The 17,496-nt window shown below is 45.4% G+C and overlaps 1 protein-coding gene across 1 annotated transcript in view; it reads left to right on the top strand.

Annotated features, from left to right (window-relative positions):
* LOC143774880 (adhesion G protein-coupled receptor E3-like) overlaps positions 1-17,496 on the top strand; it is a 138,870-nt gene that overhangs the window by 61,013 nt on the left and 60,361 nt on the right. Inside the window, exons 7-9 of the mRNA XM_077262659.1 lie at positions 396-590; positions 8,562-8,632; positions 10,103-10,186. Of these exons, the coding sequence (XP_077118774.1) occupies positions 396-590; positions 8,562-8,632; positions 10,103-10,186 (350 nt within the window). The remainder of the gene's footprint in view (positions 1-395; positions 591-8,561; positions 8,633-10,102; positions 10,187-17,496) is intronic.

The raw sequence follows: 17,496 nt of genomic DNA, 5'->3' as shown, positions 1-17,496 counted from the left end.
CAAGTGTAGTTGAACAGGTGACATCAATCCTTTTTCTTAGCTAGAGGGAACCTTGGATGTTTATCTCCTTGTCCCTAGAGGACTATCTTTCCTAAGATGACTGCTGACACCAAGATCTGGGCTTCGTCCTTGGATTATGGAAAAAAATTGCCAGCCTTGACTCTGGGACATCTTGTATCTCTTCAATGGAATTTTTGTGGATGGTTAAATGAGAACACTCCCACCTGTCAATAAGTGGAGATCTCTAGACGTCAATTGAACTTTATTTTTATATTTTTCCTGTGGAAACTAATTTGGTGGACATTTTTTATTGGGAAGTTAATGGTAAACATGGCATATGGGGTATCAAAACTTGATTTCCTTAGATCTTATTAAAACATCTTCTCCATCATCAGCCCCAATCTCTACCACAGATCCTTTGCTAACACCGAGTGTGAACATTGGAACATCTACAACAGTGTACACTCATCAGAAGGTCAGAGAAACAACCCACTATAACCCATTAACCACATCAGCAATACAGATACCAGTAACATCACACATCATGCCTCCAAAAACCACAGAAGAACAAGGAACTCCAACACCACCAGGTGGGATTTTCATAAGAATCATTAACCCAATGTGAAGTTTCAGTTCTTGAAATTATTTATTGTATTCATTACAATCTGGTGGAAAGTTAGATATTAGGTATAACATGACTTTATGATTTCTGAGATTCTGATTTCCTTAGCATTTAGAGTTCATACAATTATCAAATTTCATTGTAATTCCTGATAAAAATAGAAAAACACACTGGGCTGTGCCGACCTGTGATGGACACTGATCTCTACAAACAATAAAATAGGACCATGTACCATGGAAGACATATAAACATGGAAGTATTGTCCAAGCTAGAACATGAAAGTGTTAAATGCTGTAGGAGAATGAAGAAAATCCAGTTCTCTGTTACTGTTCTCACTTGGTGACTGGTATTGAAACTCCATTCCATAATTGTTATTTTCTAAACGGTGCCAGTCATTTCCATGTACTAGCACTCCATCGTCATTGTGTCTGACAGCCCTCCATACTGTTTTTATAAAGAAATAGACAGGTATTCATTTCTATCAAGAGTCCATACTTTTGGCTGTTGCAGATTATGAATGTCAGGAGGTCAATAGGAAAGTCCATTTTTAAACATAGTGGTGGCGATGATGTTACTGATCATGGCAATGGTGGAACAGACTATTCATTTGACCAAAGCAAAAAATATTTTGTGGTTTAGTCATTTCTGAAGAAAACCAAATCTCACTGGGGCTGGGAACCTACTTACTTGTTATACCAGCCATTCAGAGGAAAATATTTAGGGTGTCCACTTGGGGATCAACCCTTCGATGAAGCTATATTCTGGTATCAGGGAACTAAAGGTGGCCATACATATGGGATTACACATCATACACATAACCAAGCAGTTTATTACACTGACAAATAAACAAAAGCAGACATGGAAGAATTTCCACCTCAATATACAGTGCCTACAAGTAGTATTCAACCCCCTGCAGATTTAGCAGGTTTAATAAGATGCAAATAAGTTAGAGCCTTCAAACTTCAAACAAGAGCAGGATTTATTAACAGATGCATAAATCTTACAAACCAAAAAGTTTTGTTGCTCAGTTAAATTTTTATAAATTTTAAACATAAAAGTGTGGGTCAATTATTATTCAACCCCTAGGTTTAATATTTTGTGGAATAACCTTTGTTTGCAATTACAGCTAATAATCGTCTTTTATAAGACCTGATCAGGCCGGCACAGGTCTCTGGAGTTATCTTGGCCCACTCCTCCATGCAGATCTTCTCCAAGTTATCTAGGTTCTTTGGGTGTCTCATGTGGACTTTAACCCCTTACTGACCTCAGATGTACTATACCGTCCGAGGTCAGCTCCCCTGCTTTGATGCAGGGCTCCACGGTGAGCCCGCATCAAAGCCGGGACATGTCAGCTGTTTTGAACAGCTGACATGTGCCCGCAATAGGCGCGGGCAGAATCGCAATCTGCCCGCGCCTATTAACTAGTTAAATGCCGCTGTCAAACGCAGACAGCGGCATTTAACTACCGCATCCGGCCGGGCGGCCGGATATGACGTCATCGCCAACCCCCGTCACATGATCGGAGGTCGGCGATGATTCTGAATGGTAAGGTCCTTGAGACCTCTATGGTTACTGATCCTCGGCAGCTGTGAGCGCCCCCCTGTGGTCGGCGCTCACAGCACACCTGCAATTCTGCTGTGTAGCAGCGATCTTATGATCGCTGCTACATAGCAGAGCCGATCGCGTTGTGCCAGCTTCTAGCCTCCCATGAAGGCTATTGAAGCATGGCAAAAGTGAAAAAAAAAAGTTAAAAAAATGTGAAAAAAATAAATAAAACATAAAAGTTTAAATCACCCCCTTTCGCCCCAATCAAAATAAATCAATAAAAAAAAAATAAAACCTACACATATTTGGTATCGCCACGTTCAGAATTGCCCGATCTATCAATAAAAAAAAAGCATTAACCTGATCGCTAAACGGCATAACGAGAAAAAAAATCGAAACGCCAGAATTACGTTTTTTTGGTCGCCGCGACATTGCATTAAAATGCAATAACGGGCGATCAAAAGAACGTATCTGCACCGAAATGGTATCATTAAAAACGCCAGCTCGGCACGCAAAAAATAAGCCCTCAACCGACCCCAGATCATGAAAAATGGAGACGCTACGAGTATCGGAAAATGGCGCAATTTTTTTTTTTTATTTTTTTTACCAATTTTGGAATTTTTTTTCACCACTTAGGTAAAAAATAACCTAGTCATGTTAGGTGTCTATGAACTCGTACTGACCTGGAGAATCATAATGGCAGGTCAGTCTTGGCATTTAGTGAACCTAGCAAAAAAGCCAAGCAAAAAACCAGTGTGGGATTGCACTTTTTTTGCAATTTCACCGCACTTGGAATTTTTTTCCCGTTTTCTAGTACACGACATGGTAAAACCAATGATGTCGTTCAAAAGTACAACTCGTCCCGCAAAAAATAAGCCCTCACATGGCCAAATTGACGGAAAAATAAAAAAGTTATGGCTCTGGGAAGGAGGGGAGTGAAAAACGAAAACGGAAAAACGAAAAATCCCAAGGTCATGAAGGGGTTAATCTTGAGCTCCTTCCACAAGTTTTCAATTGGGTTAAGGTCAGGAGACTGACTTGGCCACTGCATCACCTTGATTTTTTGCCTCTTGAACCAGGCCTTGGTTTTCTTGGCTGTGTGCTTTGGGTCGTTGTCTTGTTGGAAGATGAAATGACGACCCATCTTAAGATCCTTGATGGAGGAGCGGAGGTTCTTGGCCAAAATCTCCAGGTAGGCCGTGCTATCCACCTTCCCATGGATGCGGACCAGATGGCCAGGCCCCTTGGCTGAGAAACAGCCCCACAGCATGATGCTGCCACCACCATGCTTGACTGTAGGGATGGTATTCTTGGGGTCGTGTGCAGTGCCATCCAGTCTCCAAACATCACGTGTGTGGTTGGCACCAAAGATCTCGATCTTGGTCTCATCAGACCAGAGAACCTTGAACCAGTCAGTCTCAGAGTCCTCCAAGTGATCATGAGCAAACTGTAGACGAGCCTTGACATGACGCTTTGAAAGTAAAGGTACCTTACGGGCTCGTCTGGAACGGAGACCATTGCGGTGGAGTACGTTACTTATGGTATTGACTGAAACCAATGTCCCCACTGCCATGAGATCTTCCCGGAGCTCCTTCCTTGTTGTCCTTGGGTTAGCCTTGACTCTTCGGACAAGCCTGGCCTCGGCACGGGAGGAAACTTTCAAAGGCTGTCCAGGCCGTGGAAGGCTAACAGTAGTTCCATAAGCCTTCCACTTCCGGATGATGCTCCCAACAGTGGAGACAGGTAGGCCCAACTCCTTGGAAAGGGTTTTGTACCCCTTGCCAGCCTTGTGACCCTCCACGATCTTGTCTCTGATGGCCTTGGAATGCTCCTTTGTCTTTCCCATGTTGACCATGTATGAGTGCTGTTCACAAGTTTGGGGAGGGTCTTAAATAGTCAGAAAAGGCTGGAAAAAAAGATAATTAATCCAAACATGTGAAGCTCATTGTTCTTTGTGCCTGAACTACTTCTTAATACTTTAGGGGAACCAAACAGAATTCTGGTGGGTTGAGGGGTTGAATAATAAATGACCCTCTGAAAATACTTTTCACAATTTAAAAAAAAAAATAAACAAAGAAATAACATTCTTTTTTGCTGCAGTGCATTTCACACTTCCAGGCTGATCTACAGTCCAAATGTCACAATGCCAAGTTAATTCCAAATGTGTAAACCTACTAAATCTGCAGGGGGTTGAATACTAATTGTAGGCACTGTATAGACAAGGTTATATGTAGACAACGTTACCCATCTGTGAGACAGTGACCGTCGTTATTGTGAATGGCCGGTATGTGTCGCAGAGGTGGAGGTCCTCTGTGCTGTAAGCCTGGAATGTTTCTCTGGGACCTGTAGTTCCATGAGCCTTGTTTAGTTTAAAAGGGCTGGGCTTGCAGGTTAGCCGGAGAGCTGGGTGGGTCTAGCTAACCACCTACGTCCCATCAATGGGTGTGTCTCATGGGATATAATGAGACTGTTGTTTGGTCACATGGTCTCTGTGTTGGAAGGTCTTGGAAGAGGACAGGTTTCCTGGAAAGCACATGGAGGAGGACATGTGCCTGCAGAGTCCATGATGGCTATCTGAGTTGGGGAAGCTACCGTCTTTCTGAGGTTCTGGAACTGACAGGTTGGAGCTTGTTGAACAAGTCATAGTATGGGTCAGTGATCCCAGTAAGGCAGCTTCTCTGGAAGTCAGTACTGACAAGGAGTCAGGAGCTCCTGGAAGGTAACCTTGGACAAGAGGGTTGTAAGAAAGGCAGATCGGTGTATCTGGTATTGGAACAGACTGGTGTTCATAACATATTTCATTCATGTAATGAAATGGACTGTACTTTAGGCAGTTTATGCTGTGTATAAATAAACTGAATGGGCTGTCTTAAGTGAAATATCGTTCCTGTGTGCCTTAATCCCATTGCCAAGTAAGTGTTCCCCAACACATTCAGAGAGTGCTATCTCACAATTGGTGGAGAATGCGGGCATCAGTCCAGGAGGTACCTGGGAGGATTACAGCAGGTGATTGGTGTGGATTGGCGGGTCCATGAAATCTGCAGATTGGAGGCTTGCAGAGCCGTGTAGAGCCATGCAGAGAGGTGCAGAGCCTTGTGGAGCTGTGCAGAGCCCTGCAGAGCGGTGCAGAGCCTCGCCATGCAGACTTGTATAGAGCCATGAAGAGAGGTGCAGAGCCTTGCACAGCGGTGCGGAGCGCCAGTGGCTGCAACAGAAGCTGTGGCAGCACCATTAGGAGCTGGTGGGGTGTTGCAAGAGGACATTGCCAGACCAGGTCGTGCAGTCTCGTAAAGGGCCAATGCAAGCCGAGAGAGAAATCAGCGGATTGTGCAAACTGAGGCCTGAGGGGGATCCCCAAAAAGGGGTGGAGTCCCAAAAGGGGGGCAGTGAACCAACAGGGGATGTTTGCCCAAAGGGGTGGAGTCCAAAAAGGAGGCGGAGTGTCCCAAGGCAAAAGGGGTGGCGGTGACAGAAAAGGGTGAGATGGCTGAATATGATGAAGGCTCCAGAGAAACTGATGCTGAGGTGGGATACTCTGCAGTTCCAGAGAATTGAGAGGTAGCTAAAGGTGACATAGCAGGCCCTCAAGAGAGGGTCAAATTTGTTACTATAGAACCCCAAGAGGAGGCCAAAGGCACAGAGGTGGTGGAAGCCGCTTAAGAGGTGACCTTGGTACCAGATAACTGTTCAGAGGATGCAAGCTCAACTGATTCCGAGGGTGGTGGTGGCGAGAGAACTCGGAAGGGACAAGGAGAACTCCAGAGGCAAGCGGCTGAGAGCAGAATAGGTGAGCTCGAAAAAGAGGTGTCTAAGCTCAGAGGTCAGTGGTTTATGCTGTGTATAAATAAACTGCATGGACTGTTTTAAGTGGAAAATCATTCCTGTGTGCCTTAATCCAGCTGCCAAGTGAGTGTTCCCCAATACATTCAGTGAGCGCTATCTCATACCATCCTTTGCATAAATATGACAAGAAGAATAATGGGGGAAAGAAGGGGATGGCACATTCAGAGCAGGATACATTTTCAAATTTTGACAAAATCCTAGGAGATCTTCTTAAAAACTTTAACAGGTGGGTCACGTGGATACCAAAATCCAATGTCCCGCCTGTCACTGTTCAGATGTTTTAACCTTCCCTTTGGATATCACATCATAAGTCTCTAAGTAACCCAATGAGCGCGCTGTTGCTCACCCTACACCACACTTTTTTGGAGGAAAAATGTCTCTCCAATACCAAACTGATACATGAAATAGGATAGAACATGGTGATTATAAGCCCATGTGGATCTTTTCCCATCGTCCAGGATCCTTCCATTCAATAGCTGCCAACAATCTGCTTCTTCATCACTATCCCCTCTGAGTTTACCATACATACGTACACGTGGTTCATCAAATGTGTCCTAAGTGCAGATTGGGGAGTGAGCCGCAGCGAGATACCTTATCTTGTTCGAGAACCTCATAATCCTTCTTTTTTTTTTATTCAACACGGGCAACCTTTTTGTATCCGACATTGGCCGATGGTGGTCCATTTGGTCAATACTAGTTTTATATACAGTATATGAACACATACTTGAAAGTAAGGGAAGAGCACTTATCGGGCAACATAATATCAGATGGGGAGAAGAGAAAAACAGACATAAAATGTGAATGGCAGGAAGAGCAACACCCTCAATCCCCCCCCAAGGGTGGCTCGCTCAATTCCATTCAATGAAAACAATCTTTTCCCTATTGAATCACGTCAGCATGCAGGGTTGTGTGCAGCAAATACTGCATATTTCTTCTGACACAGGATATTGCAAGTATCCCACAAGTGTTTCCATACTGTTACCATAACAAGCTTCTTTTCTGGCTGCAGACTACGTGGTGTCATAAACCATAGAACTTCCTAAATCCAAAAATGAGAACTGATTTTTAGGAACTATTTTCAGTAAGGTTTGACAAAATGACCATGAGTGCAGTCCGTCCGAAACAACACCCACAGTGTCTCCATTAGGCCAGGGTCACACTTGCGAGTTCAATGCGAGTAACTCAGATGTGATGTTGTTATCGGACTGCTGAGGCCTTTCATGGACTGCGGGGGTAAGGTGACTCTAACAGGACTTTATTAGATGCACAGTCGATGACGTCCCGTCTTTACTGCAGCCAATTACAAGCCTAAGGGGTCAGATAACCAAAGAACAGAATGTCATCACTTCTGATTCAGATGGACAGCACTGGAGTGGCATGAGCTAGAGCGACGGGGGTTTTCAACTTGGTGAGCAATGTCTCGTTTACTAATTTCTACAATTAAGGGGTTTTCTCAAGTTTGGAAGTTATCAGCTATCCATGTGATAAATTACCGATTGCTGTGGTCATCACCGATCCCGTGAACCAGGGGTCGTGAGAGCCCCATGCGAATGGAGCAGTGGTTGACCATGTACACCTCCATTGATCATGTGCACATCCACTCCATTAATTTTAAATGTGTAATAGCCAAGCGCGGCACTCAGTTGTTCTTCGGCATGCCCGTTAAGAACGAAAGAAGCAGGACTGCACATGATCGACCTCTGCTCCATTCGCATAGGGATCTTCAAAACGCCGGATCTCGGGATCGGTGGAAGTCCCAGACGTTGGACCCCCAGCGATGATAATGTTATCGTCTAGCCCATAGATCCCCCAACTTGAGACAACCCCCTTAATTGCCTGTGGGATTATTTTTGAATTTAATTTGGATAACCTATTTACATTGCCTTGTCCTTTACAAGCACTTAGGTCTATCAATCGTCAGGGTCGCAGTTGTTAAACCTTTACCAGTTGGATATTGATGCCAATTTGACATCAATGTCTTTCCTCATACAACTCCCTCATTTCAAGACGAGAATTCATTTTTTGGTTTCATAAAAAATATTTTAGCAAATATAATCCCTACCAGACTAGATTTATTTGTACATTATAGTGATAGAAGACAGAGCAGAGGGGCCGCCGCTGCAGTTTCTGTGTATGTGCGGCTGTATGCTATGAGAGGTGCAACAACAGAGAGAGCCATCTGACCCTCCGAGACAAAAACTAAAGCCTAGATAAGGCCTTTCTACTTTGCAGGTAGTCTTTCAATCACGGGTAGTGACCGGTAGGTGGAGATGGCAGCTCTCTAGAGCAACATAGGGAGGCATAATTTATGGTTGATAAAAAAGAGCAAGTCCTAAAGTATATCTGCAACTTGGACCAATTACATTAATGTCTATCGAGGAGCACTGTGTGGTGCATTCTAAAATCACCACCATGGGCACCACCAGAGCTTGTACCACCCCTGCTGTAAATAAAAAATGAACTAATAAGTGCCTAATTACATCTAAGTGGAAGTCAGAACCTCTGCATTGTGAGAATGAACTGCTTACCTTCTTTTTTCCTCTCTTTCCAGGGTATGACAGATGTCACAGTGAGTCCAGCACCGACCAGGAACTCGAGAAATGTGAAAAACATAATAGCATGGTATGTGATGCTACCAAATCCTTGTGTAAGTGCATAGCCATATACATCACAGAACACTTTTCTTAATTTATTAATGGATATGAGCAATATTGCTCAAATCATAAAAATATCAAATAAATTAACTTAGTTATTTGTTTTGATGAAAAAAATCCTATTTGTGTATACAGATCAAACGCAGAACTAGGTGTTCCCAGGTTACAGACTACAAACAAATCCTTAGTGGTCTCAGAATGTCTTTTTCTCATCTATTTGTCCCCTCTATTGTCTGTAGGTTGTCAAAAGAGAGGATAGAGAGTAAGGGTACCGTTACACTAAACGACTTACCAACGATCACGACCAGCGATGCGATCGTTGGTAAGTCGTTGTGTGGTCGCTGGGGAGCTGTCACACAGATAGCTCTCTCAAGCGACCAACGATCAGGGGAACGACTTCGGCATCGTTGAAACTGTCTTCAACGATGCCGAAGTCCCCCTGCAGCACGTGGGTAACCAGGGTAAACATCGGGTTACTAAGTGCAGGGCCGCGCTTAGTAACCCGATATTTACCCTGGTTACCATTGTAAAAGTAAAAAAAAAACACTACATACTCACCTTCTGATGTCTGTCACGTCCCCCGGCGTCCACAGGGTCACGCGCTGCTGCCGAGAGCTTCCTGCACTGACTGAATGTGTCAGCGCCGGCAGCAGCGGTGACGTCACCGCTGTGCTCTGCTTTACGGCCGGCCGGCGCTGACACATTCAGTGCAGGGAAGCCACCGGCGGGGGACGTGACAGACATCAGAAGGTGAGTATGTGTTTTTTTTTACTTTTACAATGGTAACCAGGGTAAATATCGGGTTACTAAGCGCGGCCCTGCGCTTAGTAACCCGATATTTACCCTGGTTACAAGTGAACACATCGCTGGATTGGTGTCACACACACCGATCCAGCGATGACAGCGGGTGATCAGCGACGAAATAAAGTTCGGGACTTCTAGCTCCGACCAGCGATATCACAGCGGGATCCAGATCGCTGCTGCGTGTCAAACACAACGAGATCGCTATCCAGGACGCTGCAACGTCACGGATCGTCGTCGTTCTCGCTGCAAAGTCGCTTAGTGTGAAGGTACCTTAACACATGGATCAGGATTTGTTTGTAGTCTGCTACCATGTAGACGTATAGCTCAGCATAGGAGCTGTATACACAAAACATAAGCTAATTTTAATCAATACCATTTGCAAAAGTTGCCTATTTTTATTCTAGGTTTATGGCTGCTGAATTAAACATATAATTTAAAGTGAAAATATACACGATATGATAGGGGAGCTTCTATCCTGATGATGGTGCCTGTATGGGATCCTGCAGTTGCAGCTGCTGTGCTGGGCCTCATTCACATGGCAATAATATGAAGTGTGAAAGCTTCGCACCAGAAGGATAAGTAGACATTGTTTCGTGTATATGTATTTTTAGACACTTTGATTAATTCTCTATAGGATCCGCTGTGTGCATTCTTGAAATCCATTGAGAATATTACAGAAAATGCCTGTGAGGAAAATAAAACCAACACTTCTGTCGAGGTAAGAAAAGAACTGATGAAATTTGTAAGATTTTTATTTCCTATTGTTCTGCTTCTGGGACCTACCGTAATTAAAAATCCAGAAATCTACTCTCTCCCATTTAGAATCTTACATAATTTTCTATAAGAATTTTATTCAACTTCTTATGATGTGAATGCCCATATAGACAGCTTAGGGGGTTCAGCCTACTGAAAGATTCCTTTTAAGATTATGAGTCGCCTGCCAGGGCCGTGGGGTACTCGCTACCGTGACCGGTCGGCTCAAAGGGGGATGCCACTGTGGTGGCGACCCGGTCCATGACCCTGATCGGCCATGTTAAAGGGACGGTCTTTAAAGGGGTTTTGAGAATAAAGTTTGTTTGTGACGCAACCTGTGGTATTCGGTCAGTAGGGACCGGCGCTGCTTAAAGGGGTCCTCTGGGGTGATGGTATGGCAGCTGGATGGTATAACTTCCCATAGGTGAAGTAGGTCCCCAGGGCTCCCGTGTGTAGATGGAGATGGTGAATGGTGCAGTAAAGAACGGAGGACACAGGTTTGCAGTCTCTTTACCTGGTTTACTGTAGGCTTCAGGCAACCGCAGTCCAGGGCACCAGATCACAGGTACAGGCAGGGTCCAACTGGCTTGGAAGAGTCCCTTTTACCAGGTGGAGTTAGAAGCCTTCCTGTTAGCTCGGTGATGTTGTAGTCCCTTGCTGCCTATGGCTTCTGGCAAGGTCCTCACAGTTCCTCTCTGTCCTTCATAGAAGTGGGACACAAACCCGTATGACAGGTGGCTCGAGTCTTTTTGTATGGTCTCTATCACGACCCGGGCTCTATGTGCCACTGTATCTCCTGGGTGTTATGGCAGATAGGTTATGTGTAGTCTGCTGTTCTGCCGGTTTCTGCTGTGCCACTTAGAGTCCGACACACCCTTGGTCCTCCGGCTACCGGTATCTGCGCTATCCAGGGAGGTAGCCTAGTCGCAGTTGTCCTCCCCTGTTGTCACTCGCTTGTGCTTCTCTCTCCTGCATGCTCACTAAACACTGCTCTTCCTTCGGTATATCACGATCCAGGAGCTGCAGCACTTTCTCGTGGCTGCACGGCCCCTCTGCTTCCTTCCCCTCTGTCTCTCTGACGGAACTAACTCTCTATCCCTCCAAACCAGAATGTACAGTATAGCTAGGGAAGCCATCCATTAACTGGATCAGGGCTCCCCCTTCTGGCCTGGAGTGTGAACATGTTGTATGCATTGTGATGATAAAAGAGATCTTCCTTTGCTTCCAAGCGTGACATCACTCTCCCCGTGAGGAAAGCAATGACACTGTGTCGACCAGGACCCTGGAGTGTCACAATTATCTTTAATAATGCTTAATTTTTTGTTCCCAACTGTTGTGGTTACCAGAAGTTTTCTGACATGTTAATCATTGTTTTAACTAATTAAGAATGTATTAGAGAACCCTCGTTTGTAATACTATCATTGATACATCCCACAATTCCTGTAGGACTGATGAGATGACTTTTCAGTAATTAGACCCTAAAAATTTACAAAAATCCCACTGTTAGATGTGTCAGGTACTGGGGTGTACTGGAACCATATGAGAAGACCTGTGATAGTTGGGTCCCTATTGGACATTTTACTAGAGATTGAAGTTCTGCCAGTGTGTCACGGGGATACCATGATAGAGAGGGGCCAGGAGATTGTGACATCTGGTTTCACGTACTCCTGCACTGGTTAGAAGTACTTCACCAGCTTATTAAACAGCGCAGGTTTTTACCTTGCTGGCAGTGCAAGGTTTAATCAGTTCAGTTGCAGCTCATGGAGCTCTTCTACATGGATTGTTTCAGATGTTCAGTGTTGGCCACTCCCCTCTGTTATATATGCTCGCCTCTGGAACTTAGGCTACTTTCACATTTGCGTTTTAATCTGCAGCGTTTAATCCACAAACGCAAGGACCAGAAAAATGCAGAAAAGCGTGTATAAACGCAGCGGTTTTTAAGCGCATGCGTTTTTGGCAACACCCCATTATAGAACTGCGGGAGAGCCGTGGTGCATATTACACCCTGTATGTCGAGCTCAATGACAACCTGGACAAATTCCCGGAATATACCAGGATGTCGCAAGACTCTTTCCGTGATTTGCTTGCTCATGTACAAGGACTCATCCGGAGACAGGACACACAGCTTCGTAGAGCCATTCCACCAGAGGAACGTCTCCTGGTTACCTTAAGGTACGTAATAATTCTAAACAAATGCTAGTCATAATTATTGCTGGTCTGACATGTATTCTTTGCATTTTTGTAAATTATTTTTTCTTTATTACAGATTTCTTGCAACTGGAGAGAGCTTGTCATCCCTACACTTCCAGTACCGCCTTGGAATTTCCACCCTGTCCGGAATAGTTTTTGACACCTGCCGGGCTTTGTGGAATGTTCTCCGTGAAGAATTTATACCCGTACCCAACAAGGAAATGTGAATGGAAATAGCAGATAAATTCTGGAATATGTGTGATTTCCCCAATTGTTTGGGTGCGGTGGATGGGAAGCACATCCGGATTGTCAAACCAGCCAGAACGGGATCACAGTTCTTCAACTACAAAAAATATTTTTCAGTAGTTCTCATGGCAATAGCCGATGCGGATTGTCGCTTCATTGCCGTGGACATTGGTTCTTTTGGCCATGGCAACGATTCACAGGCTTTTAAAAACTCTGATATGGGCCGACGTGTTTATGGCAAAAATTTTAATTTTCCACAGCCACGACCTCTCCCCAACACTCAAGGTCCACCGATGCCATTTGTAATGGTTGGGGATGAGGCATTTCAGATGAGTGAAAATCTATTGAAGCCCTATTCAAGTCGGGACTTGAACCGCACAAAACGGATCTATAACTACAGACTAACCAGGGCCCGCAGAACAGTAGAGTGTGCCTTTGGGATTATGGTGTCAAAATGGCGCATTCTTGCACCAGCCATAAATCTAAATATGGAGACAGTGGATGAGGTGGTAAAAGCCTGTGTGGTTCTCCACAATTACATTCTGGCTAAGGAGCGACCCACCATTGAACTTGATGAACAAGTTGCAAACCCTTTGCCTGATTACCGGCATCACCCGCTGCGGTCAACTGTTGAAGTTGGCCACATGCGGAACCAATTTGCTGCCTTTTTTTATTCAGACCTTGGACGTGTGGAATGGCAGGACAATATGGTGTAAAATGTCCTGTTGGCTTTGGGTGTGTAACAGTTATTTTCAAAATGTTGATAATGTTTGTTTTAATAAAATAATTCTGTTTTATTATCTCCACCATGTCTCCCATGTATTTGCTTACACACCACTAAGGGTTTTTGGGCTTGGCTGTTGACGTCATTGCGTTCTGACTCTGTTCACCAGTAGCTATTTGAGGCAGACTGTGTAGATGATGGCTGTTTGGTGCCGTCACAGTCTCAGTATTTGTTCATTACTTAACATCAGTATATAAGCCAAAACCAGGAGTGGTTAAATGCAGAGGTGGTGTTTATATTTTTATTTGACTTTTCCTCACATTGAACCACTCCAGGTTTTGGCTTACCGATAGTGATGTTAAATACTGAGCAAATACTGTCAGTGTGACGGAAGCCTACACAACAGATCAATAGTCATCAAGTCAGGTGTCAGAAATAATGAATTCATGATGCACAAATAAATAGCTCATTAATTTATTATTTCTGACACAAGTCCTGTTGGGTATAGATATGCCTTGTATCACCTCCATCGTACCTTCACTTTGTGTTAAATAGATCTAATGTACAAAGAAGATAAAATGGAGGTAATACAAGGCATTTATCTACTCTGCAGGTCTGGTGTCATAACTAACGATTTTGTGAAGACACGACCTGTTGAGTATAGTTACAGCTGTGTATTCAGCTGTGTATTGCCACCATTTTGTCTTCAGTCTGCGACAAAAAATCAGAGTGAAAATACAAGTGTTTTTTTGGGGGGCAACCTCTTTTCTCTATACCAAACACACACAAACCTTCTGTGTTGTACTAACTAACTACTGGAGCTAGGAGGTGTGTTCGGCACATTTTTGGATTTGGCGCACGGTGTGTGTTGCCGGCGGCGAAATACACAATTATCCAAACCTTACTGGGGGCAAAAAACAAGAATATTTATTTTAACAAAATAAAAAATTTACTGTGCCTGCTTGGGGTTGATTGACGAAATTGGGGGGTGTGGTGCAGTGAGGGCTGGCTAACTATCGACGACGCAGGGGTGGCTGGAGAAGGTGCAATAAAACTACTGGGGTCTGGAAATTCGGGGATTGGGCTAGACACATGAGAGGGTTGAGACAAACCAGACAGACACATTGGGAGGTGAGGGGGGAGGGATAGCTATTGTCTTTGGTTTTTTATTGCCTTTCTCTTTTTTGGATTGGCGCTGCCTTCCGGGGAGCCTCGTTGGGCTACTTGTTATTGGCCTGGCCGTGGTGGCCGACCTGTCACGGTCCATCTGCCGCTGTTGTGGCATTCTTGTGGGGGTGGCGGGGAACGCCAGGGCAGGGTCCGGCAGCAGCATTCCTGTGGTGGTGGCGGGTAACAAGCCTGGGTCCGGCAGCGGCATTCCTGTGGTAGTGGTGGGTAACAGGCCTGGGTCCGGCAGCGGCATTCTTGTGGTGGCGGGGAACGACAGGCCAGGGTCTTGCGGCTGCAGCATGGTGGTGGCAGTGGAGGAGGTCCAAGCAGGAGCAGCAGTTGTCATGGTGGTGGCGGTGGGCTGTCCTACTGCACTCGGCATGGTGGTGGTGCTATAATAAGGTCCGGCAGTGTTTGGAATGGAGGTGGCCGTGCAGTGGTATGCAGCAGATGTCGGCATAGAGGTAAAGCGTGACAGTGTGGGCACTGGTGGAAATGCCCCCACTGTCTGCTGAAAATACCGACTCTGCTGCATAGCCTGCACGTAAGCAGCATTACAGGCCTGCATAACACTAATCTGGAGATCGGGAGTAAGGTGATCCGACATGCCATGTTCTATTTGATTAAAAAAATGATGTGCTGGCCTCTGGAGGTCGACTTTCACTTGGGCAAGGGCTGTGGTAACCTCCTGGATACGTGTACTCATATGACTAATGGCAGTATCCAGTCAGTCACCCATCGCCTTGAGTCCCTCGTGGAAGACCGAGCTCAAGTGCAAAAACTCGGGCATGAGTGACCTGTCCGCAGCCCTCTACCGCTGCCGGGAGGAGCCCATAAAAAAATGGGCAGAGGACTGGGGAAGGGGATCACCTGATGGACCAACTTCCTGGTCTCCAGTTAGTGTGGCAGGCAAAACTTGCTTGCAGCGCCGGAGGATGGCTGGGACGGGTCCGTGGCTGACTGATGAAGGACCGCTCCAGAACCTGGGCCAACAGTGGAGCTCCAAGTGCTGTGAAAAAAGATTAAAAAAAAATTAATACCAAACATTTACAAAACGGTAGCTCCTGTGGAATATAAACATAGAGATTAAAGGGCCACTGTCACCCCCCTCCAGCCGTTATAAACTAAAAGAGCCACCTTGTGCAGCAGTAATGCTGCATTCTAACAAGGTGGCTCTTTTAGTTTTAGGTTCAAGTATACCCCCCAAAAAAGCGATTTGATACTTAGCCATAATTGGTGTCTCTAGCCATGTAGGCTGGTCCTCCCTCCCCAGCTTGGCCAGATCCTCTGCCGTCACTCACATCTTCTTGGTCTTTCTGCGCCGCCCCCTCAGCGCTGTTTACGTTTTCAAACCGGCGCCTGCACTGTGTAGTACTGTTCTGCGCAGGCGCAGTAAGCTCTGGCCGTCTGCCGTCCAAGCCAGGCTTTCACACTGCGCCTGCGTGGGCAGTGCGGCCCCCACCTTTGGAATCCCAGCCCCGCACTGTGCATAATGCACAGCCAAATGGCAGCCAAATGCATTTAAAAACTTTTTTTTTTTTCACCATAAATATACTTACGTTCTCTGGGCAAGGACCAGTCTCAAAAATGCAAGGATGCGGTGGTACTTGTATTTACGGATCCTTGCTCCTGAACCACTTGGAAGCCGGCTCTCTTGACGCAGGTCCTTGTTGAAGCAGTCATTCATCGATCGCCAACGTGTTTTGACTTTTGACACTGTTGACAAAACAAAACATAATAGTTAGGACAATGGTCTTTTGACTGTGGTCACACAACTGTGTGTGCTGAGAAAAATTAATGACTTTCTATCATCATACACAGTTGTGTGAGCATGGCCAAGTATTATGAACTGGTGGTTTAGGAGCAACATGGGACGAGCTCTGGAGGAGGTGGTACTTGTACTGACCGCAGTTCCTGATCTTAACACAATACTAGAAGTAGCCGTGGGATGTTCCTGTCACTCCCTAGACACCTCATCACAGCCGGAGAACTAACTACCCCTAAAGATAGAAACAGGAAAGCTATCTTGCCTCAGAGAAAATCCCCAAAGGAAGACAGCCCCCCACAAATATTGACTGTGAGTGGAGAGGGAAATGACATACGCAGAATGAAACCAGGATGAAGCAAAGTAGGCCACTCTAGCTAGATAGATAGAATAGGACAGAATACTGTGCGGTCAGTATTAAAAACTAGAAAAATCCACCACAGAGTTTACAAAAATCTCCACACCTGACTAAAGGTGTGGAGGGTAAATCTGCTTCCCAGAGCTTCCAGCTTAACTGAATAAATCCATACTGACAAGCTGGACAAGAAAAAACATAGAAAGTGCTGAACGATAAAGTCCACAAAATGTGGACTGCAAAGAACAAAGCAAGGACTTAACTTTGCTGAACTGGTCAGAACATCAGGGAAATCCAAGAGAGATATGAATCCAAGCAGGAACCATTGACAACTGGCACTAGCTGAAGGATAGAGCCAGGATAAATAGCCGAGCCAGAATAGACGATCAGTGGAAGCAGCTGCTGACTGCTAAATCCAAGGAGCAGCAGTTCCACTTAAATCCACCGGAGGGAGCCCAATGGCAGAACTCACAAAAGTGCCACTTACAACCACCGGAGGGAGCCCAAGAGCGGAATTCACAACAGCCAAGGTCTTGGCTGCATCACACTGCATTGCGATACTTACCAAATGCAGATCGGACCCGAGTTGGGGCATTGTCCCAGCCATCCCACAACGCTGTGGCCACCTCATTGCAAAGCCGCCGGATCGTCACGTTGTTGGAGTGCAGTGGATCCCGGGTGTCCCACAACGGGACTCGCTCATGGACCAGGGAGATTAGGTGCTCATTCGCTATGATGTCCTCATCCCGTTCTGGAACCTAAAAAAACCCCAGAACATTAATGTTGGAGACATTAAGGAAGAAAGAAAACAGAAGCAGAGAAATG

The sequence above is a fragment of the Ranitomeya variabilis genome, chromosome 5 (genome assembly GCF_051348905.1).
Source record: "Ranitomeya variabilis isolate aRanVar5 chromosome 5, aRanVar5.hap1, whole genome shotgun sequence".
Taxonomy (NCBI): Eukaryota; Metazoa; Chordata; class Amphibia; order Anura; family Dendrobatidae; genus Ranitomeya; species Ranitomeya variabilis.
The sequence above is the reverse complement of the archived record's forward strand: the minus strand, read 5'-3'. Positions and strand labels throughout refer to the sequence as shown.